The 12,806-nt window shown below is 42.4% G+C and overlaps 1 protein-coding gene across 1 annotated transcript in view; it reads right to left on the reverse strand.

Moving 5' to 3' along the window:
- Positions 1–12,741, reverse strand: part of Iars2 (isoleucyl-tRNA synthetase 2, mitochondrial) — a 35,146-nt gene extending 22,405 nt beyond the window's left edge. Inside the window, exons 1-12 of the mRNA XM_021635782.2 lie at positions 12,375–12,741; positions 11,214–11,336; positions 8,958–9,117; positions 6,873–7,021; positions 6,335–6,384; positions 6,145–6,254; positions 5,976–6,063; positions 5,602–5,717; positions 3,945–4,114; positions 2,690–2,780; positions 2,028–2,179; positions 390–550 (exon numbers count right to left, since the gene is read on the reverse strand). Of these exons, the coding sequence (XP_021491457.1) occupies positions 390–550; positions 2,028–2,179; positions 2,690–2,780; positions 3,945–4,114; positions 5,602–5,717; positions 5,976–6,063; positions 6,145–6,254; positions 6,335–6,384; positions 6,873–7,021; positions 8,958–9,117; positions 11,214–11,336; positions 12,375–12,641 (1,637 nt within the window). The 5' untranslated portion in view covers positions 12,642–12,741. The remainder of the gene's footprint in view (positions 1–389; positions 551–2,027; positions 2,180–2,689; positions 2,781–3,944; positions 4,115–5,601; positions 5,718–5,975; positions 6,064–6,144; positions 6,255–6,334; positions 6,385–6,872; positions 7,022–8,957; positions 9,118–11,213; positions 11,337–12,374) is intronic.
- Between the last annotated feature and the right edge of the window lie 65 nt (positions 12,742–12,806).

Raw genomic sequence — 12,806 nt, forward strand, 5'->3', positions numbered from 1 at the left:
TACTCTTGACCTCTAATTCATAATCCCCCTGTCTCAGTCTTCCTGACTACTGGGTCACTCAGCAGCAATATGACTTACCCAGAGAGCTGGAACATGTCTACAATCCTCACACTTAGGGAGGTTGAGGCAGGAGGATAGGAGGATTTCTGTAAGGCTCTACAGGACTAGCTAATGCTACATGGTGAGATGGAGAGATGAGTGATGAGAATGGTGGCACCTGTAACCCTGGGGAAGGACAACTACATGGACCTGAGCATTTGAAGACAGCTTGGACTTCACAGTGAAAGGCCACCTCAGAGCCAGGAATAACAAGGAATTCTTAACGGTAAACATCATTCCTCTAAAGAAACATAGCTCACTTTAAACAATAAAAAATGGCAAAGAATTACCTGTTGATCAAATATTCATCCTTTGTCTTATGATGAAACACAGGAATTGGAACACCCCAAGCTCTTTGCCTTGATATGCACCAGTATGGCCGCCTGTCCAACATGTCAACCATGCTATTCAGTGCTGCTCCGGGAATAAACTTCACTGTTTTTAACAGCTCCTGCAATTCAGTCATTGTCATATCAAGTGGGAGAAGCAGAAATGTTAAAGAGCTCTCCTGACTCTTCCTCGTGCAGTTCTTCGTTCTGAGTGTCTACGGCCATTCACATCCCTCCCATGCCCACCACAGGCAGACAGATGACCAAAAAGCCAAGGCTTCAAAGCACAGCAGCCCAACCCAACTTCAGTACTGTCAGGAGCAGACAGATGGGCGTATATACTAACATATGGCTGGAATCCCAGCACTGGGGATGCTGAGACAGGAGGCCTGCCACAACTTTGAGGCTACCCTAGCCTACACAGTGAGTTCCTGCCAGCAAGAGGTATATAATGAAGTCTTGTCTCAAAAAAAAAAAAAAAAATCATGTAAATAAGCACACAACAACAAAAAATAGACTGATCCTTTAAGGAATTGAAAAATAAAACAATACATGTTGCATGCCTACTTTACACTGGTGTAGAAAACAAACCTCTGCACAGAGCCCTGACAAGGACCCTAATTGTCAAGCCAATGAGCAAACTGGCTAAGTACATTAGTACTTCAGATGCAAGCTGTAAGCAAACTATCTTGTATAGTCAGCCTGGCTAATAACTATGTTTGAACTCTTTCATTCAATATAATAAATCTATTTTTGGAATATGCATTGATGCATGTAAAAATATATGTATAGTCAAGTGAAATAAATGAAAGAGCTTTAAAACATGCTAAATATTTGCAACACCAATTATAAAGTTACTTAATTCATAGCAATGTTCAAAAAATTTATATATGTGTGTGTGCATTTGTGCATGTGCATACAATGCCTGCAGAGGCCAGAAGAGGGCATCAGAACCTCTGGAGCTAGGGTTATAGACAGTTGTAAGAGCCCTGAAGTGGGTGTTGGGAACCAAACTCAGATCCTCTTCAAGAGCAGCTCTAAACCACTGAGCCAGTTCTCTAGCCCTGTAACAAATTTTTAACTGGACCAAAAATTTTGTTTTGCTTTCTTCTTTTTAGCAGTCTTAAATTTCAAGGCAACAGAGGATGCCAAAAAATTCACTAAATGTGTATCATGTCACTCCTGTGGAAACTGACTTGCTCCCTTCAGAGGCATCACTGCCTTGGACTGCATGAGGAGCTCGAGACTTCAGGAGGCCACACAACTGCTGACTCAGTTCTGCCCCAGCCTATTCCACTGTTAGGACACTGGACACAAAAATGACCAGAAGACTAGCTTAACCTCTTTAAGCCTTATCTTTACATGTGTATAATGAAAGCATCAATTATGAGATCTTTTTCAGGCCCAAGAGTATATAATTTTAGAAAAATAAATCATAAAAAAAAAATATAAATCTTCTCTCCTTCAGTGGCCCCCACCCCGACTCGCTTTCTCTCTCTCTTACTCACTCACTCACACACACATACACCCTTTTTTTCACACACCCTTTTTATGGTGGAAATGAACAGCCTAACCCTTAGAGGAGGAGGCCTTTCCTACCTTAGCTGTGGTCTTGATATCTGTGATGTTTATAAACCACTGCTTACTGGCTCGAACCACCACAGGTTTCTTAGTTCTCCAGTCACAGGGATAGCTATGTACCACTTTCTCTTCTTTCAACAAATTCTTTGCAGTCTGAAGCATCTTTATAACTTAAAAAAAAAAAATTCCCATTAGACATAACTTAAAGGTGTTTTTTAAAAAACTCAGTGCTTGAGGCTTCTGGGAAGAACTGGCCCTGGCAGAGGTGCCAATGAAGGCAGCCCTGGGCCTCTCCCAGTGTGGAGGTGGTAGAGCCACCAGTACCATGAAACCTGAATCAGACTCCAAACTGCTCCACTCCTAACTTGAAAGAGTGGAGAATGCCCGATTCACAGGCAACAATGACCCAATCTCAATGTCTATCCCCTCACAAAAGCAACATGCTGATTATCTCTGTAACACCTCCCCACCAAAAAAATATTACTTCTGACAACTGTCTTGATTTACATAAATAATTAGACAATTTACATAAACAAAAAGAAGGTAGGTAGGTCCAAACCTTATTTTGAACCATGATTAGCCAAATGAGCTCTGTTCTGACTGGAAGCATAAAAAGTATCCAGGGCCCTGCTGTTGGTTCCTTCCAGAAACATACTGGGCTTTCAACAGATGACACCTACCCACGTCTGTTCCCTCCTCAAGTACAGCCTTGTTTTGAAGTTCAGGACCCGCAGCATCAGTGAACATCCCATCTTCATCCACCAAGCAGTCCTACAATGTACCATGTGGGAGAGTTAAAGCATGGACACATGTTATCTCATGGCAATCTATGATAAACAATGCATTTAAAGCACCTCAGTGCACACTGCCTTTTCTCTACTTTATTTCTTCCTCAGTCAATAGAAATTCCTGAATTTTATATATTTAAACCACCAAAGACAAAATATATCATTAAAGCACCTACCTAAATTTTAATACTGAAAAACACAAGCATTTTAAAACACTTTTAACCGGACGGTCTGTCATTTTCAGATCACTGGCTGTACACAGCTCTCTGCTTGCACCCCTCTTAACCAAATGGTAAAGTGTAAAACTAGCTTAGGAGTTAAGAAAGGGCAAAACTTAACCATCCTTTCCAATTACTTAATGAAATCTACTGGCCTTTGCTTAGGGAGCGAAAGCAATGTATTATCTGACTCAACATGCAGCTCAGATGTACCAGTTTGGTTTGAGACCACAGTGGAAAAAATGTGAGTGGCAGGAAAGCAACAGGCAAGCAGAGCCAATCCCATCAATTATTCAGCTTCCTAGTGCAAATAACAATTAGGCCTGTGCTAAGCTTGGACTAGGTGTGCCTACGCAGCATGTTTTGAATGGATCTACCTCAATCATAAAACATTCTTTACTAAAAACTGTTAAGGATCATCTGGAGCTAAGCCGTTGGGAAAATGGTGCTGGCCTGGGTGGTGGCTCACAAGCATCTGTAACTCCAGTTCCAGGGAATCTAACACATGGTATCCATGAGTACCAGGCACACACGGTATACAGACACATATTCAGGCAAAAAAATCCATACACATAAAATAAATTTTAAAAATTAGTGTTGGACTTGCTGAACACAGGTATGCCCCAAATCTTCGATTAGTCAAAGATGCACGCCTCCAAAGCACATTAAAGTGACACTCAATGAAATACTGTCTGTGTGTATTTACAAGTGCCTTCGGGTGAATGCACAGTCTTCAGGTCTAATTCTGCGAACTCTTTCTTCATCTAGTATGGACTAATAATGATTTAGGATGTTACACAAATGTAATCATTTCACACTTTAACTATGATGACCAAAATTGTTATTACCAAGAAACAAAGGTATTAGTTAAGAGCAATCATTTTCATTCTGCAAGGCCAGTAATTAAAAGGAAGGAAGAGGAACAGTACCATAGGGAGGTTGTGCTGAGATGCTACGCTGTAATCTTCCATACCGTGAGCTGGGGCTGTGTGAACCAATCCTGTTCCTTTGGCCATAGTCACGTGAGTGGCAGGTAAAAGAGGAGACTCTTTATCAGGAATTAAAGGGTGGCTACACGAACCACCTTCCAGGTCCACACCTGCAGGTCAAGAAAACCATTAACAAGTGTCTGATGTGACGGGCTCGGTTCCAGCCAAGAGCCGAGTGGTTGAGCTTTCTCCCCATGCATGATGGCCTGGTCAACCCCCAGATATTTTAAAGAGTTGTTCTGTATGTTAATTTTATCGTACTAGCTTTGGCAATATAACTTCAAATCTTTTTTTTTTTTTTTTGTGAGACGCTCTCACAGAGCTCAGGCTAGTCTCAAGTCCACCAAGCAGCTGAGGTGACCTTAACTACCTGATGCTCCTGCTTGCATCTCTCAGTCGCCAGGATAACAGGCGAGCACCGACTGCTAGAATCTTTGTGTTCTTGTTCTGGGAATGAAACCCCAGGCCTGGCGCATGTTAGCAAGTGCTCTGCCCCTGAGCAACTTAGATCTCTATCAGGATCAAATGCTGGGAATGAGCCTGGCTGCACTCAGAACCTGCCTCCCCCGGAGTGCTGGTAGCCAGGAATCTATAGAATGCAGATAATTACAAGAGCTGAGAGCACCAGTTAGGAGAGCACTGAGATGCCTTTGGAGCAGTTAAGCATTATACTGCCTCAGTATAAATGCATAAAAGCATTATCATTGTATCTGCTGCTGTCTAATACAGCAAAGACATGATCAAACTGAATCAAAGAAAGTTTAACAAGGCCCTGTCTCAAAATGAAGATAAAAAGGAGTTGGGGTCTAACTCAGTGGCAATGTGCTTATGTAGTATGCCTGGGGTATGGGTTCAAGCCCTCAAAAAAACCAAAAAACAAACAAACAAACAAACAAAAAAAAAGAAAAAAAAAAGAAAAAGAAAAAACCCAGGCCAGGTCGTCTGGGTCCTCTAACTTACCTATTACACCACAGAGGACCAATGGTCTTAAAAACTCCAGCTCCCTTCCTGCCTAGGCCCTTTTCATTCTGATAGGGCCGTATATTTACTCTTCTAATCACCTTATACAAAGCTGATGATGAACAGGGTTTTCTTCTTTAGCTAAAGCATTGTTCTATTTTTATAAATATATTTACTATAAGACTGCTTTTTAGCAAGCAACTCAAAAGGCATCATTATCTCTAAGAATGACAATTTTAAATATCCTCAGACTTCCAGCTATATGAAATCAATCATGACACTGAAGTCCTAAATTATTACTCATAAAAGATTCTTCTGATAGAAGCATTATCTTTGACACCAGGCATGGAGGCCCATGCCTTTAATGCCAGCACTTGAGAGGAAGAAGCAGGCAGATCTCTGTGAGCTAGTTTGAGGCCAGCCTGGTCTACAGAAGCCAGTTCCAGGCCAGCCAAGGCTACATAGTAAGAATGTCACAAACAAACAAATAAACAACATATTCTTCTTTATTTCTCCCCCTAAAAACAAAAATGTCATATCTGCTTCAACTCACAATGGGGAATATCCCAAAACTACAAATGCCAATCAACCCATCATTTTAATGATTAGCAGCTGGACAATATCCATAAATCCTCACCTGAAAACGTTGAAATAACTTCAAATGTTGTTTCCAGGGTAGAAGCAACAACTGGTATCTTATCTTCAGCCAGGATGTAGACAGCTCCGGAAGTGGAACATTTCACAGCTGCATACCTGAGGAGGATGCTCAGAGTAAATCGCCCAGCCACAGTTCACTGACGTCCCTTTAGAGGAGCCTATGTCACTCTACTTCACCTGTTGCACACCCCACACTAGCTGATAGGCCTGCAGGGATAGTCTGGACTACAGTGCAGCCTTATCAACTTCACTACAATGACAATTCACTAGGTTTTAGAACAGCCATGAGAATGAAATAAATTTAACAGGAGTCCTGTTCATGGATAAAATAAAAAGATAGGACAAACTACCTACTTTGCCTCTGGCATATAGCAAACAGCCTGATTGGCTGGAACTGTCCACGGCTGGGTGGTCCAGACTAAAACGCTAACAGATGAGGCTCCTGTGGGAATAACACAGTGAATAGGTTAGCGAACATCACACCTCCACAATGTCCACAAACTCCAGCTTCAGAGAAACCTACCTGTAAGAGATTCCAACTTAGGAGGAGGTTTTGAGAGAGGGAACCTTACATATACCGACCGACTAACATGCTCAGGATTGTACTCAAGTTCGGCTTCAGCCAACGCAGTCCTAAGATTTTAAGATATCATACATAAACATGTGGAAGCTTTACAAATGTTTGCACCTTTTAACTACCAAAGAAAACATACCTTGATGAGGGAGACCAATACACTGGTTTATAAGATCGATAAACCAAGCCCTAGAAAAGACAAAGATAGAATATTTGTGCTGGTTGGTTTTTGTCAACTTGACACAAACTTCCATGTCTCTGGGAAGAGGGAATCTTAACTGAGAAAACTCCTTCAGTCTGGGCCATAGACAAACCTACAGGGCACTTTCTTGATTAACAGCCCAGTGTGGATGGGATCAATCAGGGGCAGGTGGCCCTGGTTCGTATCAGAAAACCAAGCTGAGCAAGCCACAAGGAGCCAGCTAAGCAGCACTCCTCCATGTCTCTGCTTCAGTTCCTGCCACAAAGTTGCTGCCCTGCTTGAACCCCTGCCTGACCTTCCCTCAATGATAAACTGTGATGGAGACATGTAATCCAAATAAACCCTTTCCTTCCCAAGCTGCCCTTGGTCATGGTGTTTCATCACAAAAAAAAAAACAAAACTAGGACAATGCTGAGGCCGAAGTTTTGTGACATGTGCTTTAACACACTAGAAAGAAAAAAAATTATTTCATTACCTTATCATACATTTGGTAAAATATCCTCAGCTGTTTGGCTTCATACTTTGCATCAAATGTATAATAGCAGTTATTCCAATCTGCCATTACTCCCCAACGAACAAACGCTGACTTCTGCTTTTCAATGGCTGCTTTAGCAAATGATCTAGCTAAAAAAGATAAGGGAAGAAAAAGAAAAAGCCTTTGAGAAACCCGTGAGTTTTTCTTTCTTTCCTTTTTTTTTTAAGGTCTCTCTCACTATGTAACCCAGCTTGGCCTAAATTCACTATATAGCCTAAAGTGGCCTCAAACTCACAGTGATCCTCCTGCTTCAGAGTACCAAGTGATAATATTAGCGGTGTACGCCACTAAGCAGACTTTTTATATCCTTAAACATGACTTGCTATAGGTTTCTCTAAGTGCTATACACCGTTAGCCTAGAAAAGTCCTTGTTGACCCAGGCTGGCCTCCAACACACTTTGTAGTGGTTTTTGATCCTCTCAAGGCAGGAGCACAGGAATGTGCCATCACTCCCAGAACATGCAATGCTGGGCAATGAACCTGAGCCATGCCAGGCAAGTACTCTTCCTATTGAGCTACATTCTCTAGCCTATAAAATACTCTTACCAGGAACAATTATTTGAAAGCATTCAAAGTATGTAACAATTTATTATTATTATTAACTGGAATTTTGCTAGGCAGTAGTAGCACATACTTTAATCCCAGCACTTGAGGCCGAGTGAGGCAGATCGCTGAGTTTGAGGACAACGTGGTCTACAAAAGCAAGTTTCAGGACAGCCAGGGCTACACAGAGAGACCCTGCCTCAAAAAACAAACGAAATGAAACAAAACCCAAACCTGGGATTGTATTACTGCCTTTAGTATCTTCCAGGCTACTCATCTCATAGTTAAAATCAACAAAGTGGGAAATATTCCACATTATTTCTTATAATATATTAATAGTAGCAGTATTATAGTGTATGCATGTATGTGTGTGTGATATGCTTGTAACACAGGCATGTGGGCAGTCAGAGGTCAATTTCTGCCTTTCTGGTTGGGCTCTCCCCTTCACCATGGGCTTTGGGGATCAAGCTCAGGGGGTTTTTCCCGCTGAGCTAGCTCACCAGCCTTCCTCATTATTTATTAATGTAAGAAACAGCCAGAGAATAATACTTATCTCATAATGAACTCCAAAAATCATTCAGGTATCAAATCTAAGTCAATGTGAATGTGTTTCAGAAGGAAGTAAAAAACACCTTCACATATCTGAGGTCTTATATACCTAATAGTATGATCAAAGAAAGAAGGCGCTCTCTGGCCTTACCTCCTGGGAAAAAAAAAAATCAAATAAGGGATTAATTTAAATTCATGAGGTCTGGGTGGTTGTTTGGTTTTCATAAGACCAAAGACTTGAAATGTAGGCTAGGTTGACCTCAAATTCATGATGTTCCTGCCTCAGCTGGGAGCAGTGGCACACACCTGTAATCCCAGCACTTGAGAGGCAGAGGCAGGTGCATCGCTGTGAGTTCAAGACCAGCCTGGTCTATGAAGTAAGTCCAAGACAGCAAAGGCTACACAGAGAAACACTGTCTTGAAAAAAAAAACAAAAATAGTAAATAAATGAATAAATGAAGCTCCTGCCTCAGATTCCTGCAGGCTGAGTTTTCAGACACGTGCTGCCAATCCCAAATTTAAAATACATGTATTTTGGAACTGACTTCTAGTTCTGTACCTGATATTAGCCAGCAAGCTCTAACTGACAAAGGCTTGAAACAGCAATAGGATAATAATAAAATGTAAACACTAAATGGAAAACACAACTAGGAACATACCAGTAATTGTTCCTCCAACCTCCAAAGAGAAAGTCTCACAAAAGTCAATTTCAAAAAAAAAAAAAAAAAAGTCTGAGACTATATGGAAGCTCCTGCCAATGAAGCTGTCATTCAGGAGGCTGAGGCAGAAGGATGGAGTTAAGAGCATGAGGCCAACCTGGGATAAACAAGTATATTAACAGGTGTCAGTGTGAACAAAGCAGAGGCCGTTCGGCAGAGCCTGGTGAATAGGAGGCTGAGTGCTCACTGTCATTTTAAAGTGGGAAGAGTTTACCTTTCTCTCTGATTTCCATGGCTGTCAGGGTCTGAGCATTTACACCTAGCTCTGACAGCACTTTTGTTTCAATGGGCAGCCCATGGCAATCCCAGCCAGGCACAAAGTGCACTTTGGAACCTCTCATCATATGGTATCGATTGGCAATGTCTTTCAAAATCTGCAGGGATAAAAGTGTAGTTAACATCCAGAAAACACACCGCTCATTCATTTGACTCCTTCTAAAAGCACCATTTTAAAGCATGAAGTCTAACTTCAAAGTATTTCTATAAAATACCCATTAAATCTACTAATTAATGTGCAACATTCACACAGAAATAACAAATATCTGAATTTCACAATATTAATGCTATAAAGGAGGAAAAAAAAAAACCAAACAAGAGGCTTATACATGAAAATCATTATGCCCCAAATTTCATTATTGGTCAAGATGGGGGAAGAGTGTTAACAGGTTTTTTGTTTGTTTTTCAAAATAGGGTTTTTTTGTATAATCACCCTGGCTGTCCTGGAACTCCCTTTGTAGACCATGCTGGCACCACCACGCCCAGCTTCCAGTCTACCTTTTTAAAGAGACCTTCTAAATTCCAGAAAATAAGTAAGTCAGTTAGAACTGTTTATTATGCTTATGGAAAAATTAACATAAACAATGAAATATAAGTTGTTCACACTTCCTGAGAAGTGTTGACTCCCGCAGAACTGACACTGCAGCCAGCAGATGGAATCTCATGCTCACTGTTTTATACTAACAAGGCCCTGAGTAAGCAGCAGGCACATCAGTACCTAGGTTACCCTTCTTAGACCACTTGATATGAACAGGTAGAAAGACTTAAAAATGTACCACCAGCTAGGCCCATAGCTTCTAGGGAGGCCACAGACTAAAGTAGAAGGACCCCAAACTTAAGGCTAGAGTGATATCAAGGCTAGCTTAAATAACTGAGATCTTGTTTCAAAACAAAAAAATAAAGAGGATTTGGAATGTGGCTCAGCAGTAGAGCACTTCTCTAGCCCCATGATTCTATCCCAGCATGGATAAGAGAAAAACTGTTACAGAACGTAAGATCAAAGTCAAAGGGCAGATTTTGCTACAGACCATCATCCTTCTTTCCAGGAGCAAGCAGTGGTCTGACCACTAGCCCAGTAGTCCAGGAAGTGATTTCCTCCTCTCCACTCCTATCAGAAGCAGAGAAGATACCATCCATGCCTCTTCGCCCTTCCTCCAAACAACTCTAGCTTTTAAACTTCTCACCGAAGAACGGGAGGCAGCCTGTGGTCACACAGGAAAGCTCATCCTGCTCTACATAGGATTTGAACTCTCAATGCATCAAAGTAAGCCACCTCCTTTTACCTGCTCTGTCTGGAGACTGTTTCATTATCTGTCTCTTGTAAAACTTGATCTCCATGAATCAGAACTGCCATGTTCTGTCTGCTGGTGAATTCACAGCCCTCACACTGATGTCTCGCACTGTCCTATAAATATACCAAAGCAATACACTCAGCAGCTCTAGGCTGTGTCTCACAAAGTGGCCACTAATCAGAAGCAACTTTTGGTGGGAGTCTGGACTAAGATGGGTTGTAAATATACACTTGATACCAGAGTTCAAACATTTAAAATTTAAAAATGTCTTATGACCACTATAGTTGAGACATTTTAGATTTGTTGGGCTATATATAACATTACGATTAGCTTCACTTATCCTTTTGACTACCTTTGTGTGTGTGTGTGTGGCTACTCTAAACTCCAGTTTACCCATGTAAACCACATTGTGGGTTATCAACTTCCTCCTCAAGAAGTAGCGCTACTTTCAAGACTATGAGCAGAATGAACTCAGCCACCTGAGCCAAAAATCAAGTCAACTTAGTAAGAATCTCACACAAAATGAAAACAGGTACTGACATGCAAGGACTGGTAAGAAGAGCAGAACGCGGAAATACTTTACTGACTGCTCTGTAGGTATCAAGCGCTTTCCCCCTCTCCAAGTTGCTCCAATTTGGGTGCATTTTTTACTGTTAAAATTTTTTTTTAGTTTGCTTGCTTTTTGTTATTTTCCTTTTTTAAGGCAAGGTATTTAGCACAGGCTAGCTTTGAATTCATGATCCTCCTGCCTCAGCCTCCCTAGTGCTAGAATTACAGGCATGTGCCATCATGTGTTACCACAAGCTACTCCATATGCCAATGTAAGTGTACGTAATTATCATACAAATATGCTCTTTTGCAGAGTATTTACTTCCAAGTTTTACAACCTAAGTTATAATTACCTTGTTCAAAGCATGCCCAACATGAGGGTCGCCATTTGCATAAGGAGGTCCATCATGAAGGCAAAATTCCGTCTTTACTTTTCTTTCTCTTTGCCAGGAATAAAGCTCTGAAAACCCACATTTCTGTTTTTAAAGAAAAGCCAATGTTTACATATCATATAAATACATGCTGTAGACTCCTATCAATACTTGGTTATCATTTATCCCATTCCAATCCATTCAGCTCACAACCATAACTGGAAACATTCCTGGAATGAAACAGACTTCTCTCCACACTTTTCAGTAGTCTTCCCCAACCCCAATAACGTTTCAGATTAAAGTCTAAAACTTCTACCTGGCCTAGGGGCTCTAAATTCTGGCAAGTCTCTCAGTCTCCACTGCCTCAATCCAGCCCTGCTGAAGGACCTGTCCATTTCCAGCTCTCCCTACCACCCAAAATACATTGGTAAGTTTTTCTTGCTATTCTTTGGCATCAATACTTTCCTAAATCCAAAGAATATTCAGGCTAACGCTACTCACTTAAGCATTATTTCTGAGTACAAGGACTATATTAAATACTCGAGCGTGTATTTAGCATAAGTTAACATTATAGACACTAACAGGTGAATCTAAGTCATTAGCAAATTCAGTATGATGCGGGACGGAGATTCTCAGGAAATTTCCTCTACTTTGTCCTTCAAAAGGAGCCATAATTCCAGTGAAAGCCCTAAACATGGAACTAATGTGGCTTTCAATTTCCCTTCTTTGCTAACACTTTAATTATTTTTTAAGTTTAGCTTTTATTTTTTACTGTTTGTGCGTGATGCATGTGAGTGCAGGTGACTGGAGAGGTCAGAGGCAACGAATCTCCTGGAGTAGGAGTTACAGGAGTTTGTGAACTGCCAGAATTGTGTGCTGGGAAGTGAGTTCATATCCTCAGCAAGAGGAGCAAGTGTTCTTAACTGAGGAGCCATCTCTCCAGTCCACACATGGTACACGATGCTTACTTTCTGACAAATGACTGGAAAAGTGTGCAAAGGCGAAAATCGCTGGGTGCCAAAATCCGAACCTGCACTGTGTGGCACCGGGCTTCTTTTGGGGCCCGCCTGGGAACCCCTGCTGCCCGGAAGGTTCCCGCAGAGCTGACCCACTCCGCCCTGCCCGGGTGGCCGCGCCCAGTACCTGCTGGATCTCCAGCTCCATGTCCCGCTGCTGATGGCCCAGCAGCTTCATCGGGAAGCTGGTCTGCGGCAGCAGCACGGTGTCGCGGTATCTGCCGCTATTCGGGCTGCTCTGGGGACTACCCGCCCCTGCCACTGACCGCACCGCGAGCCTCCCTGTCATCCCCAGACACCCTAGGCGGCCGGGAAAGTAGGCTGGCCCCCAGAAGCTCCCGGCCGCAGCCAGGGCTGCCGCCCTGGGCCCGCGAGGACGCAGACCCCGAAGCATGGTGGGCGAGTCAGGCGTCCCGCCCGCGGCAGCCGCCCGGGATCTAAAAGTAGGGACCCCTAAGAGCTCAGCCGCGTGGTACTGCGCACGCGCTCCGGGGAGGAAGGGGCGGGACAGAGCGAGGACAGGGGCGGGGTTTTCCGGGTGGGAGGGCTGCGGCACTCT

Source organism: Meriones unguiculatus, chromosome 11, assembly GCF_030254825.1.
Source record: "Meriones unguiculatus strain TT.TT164.6M chromosome 11, Bangor_MerUng_6.1, whole genome shotgun sequence".
In the NCBI taxonomy this organism is placed as follows: domain Eukaryota; kingdom Metazoa; phylum Chordata; class Mammalia; order Rodentia; family Muridae; genus Meriones; species Meriones unguiculatus.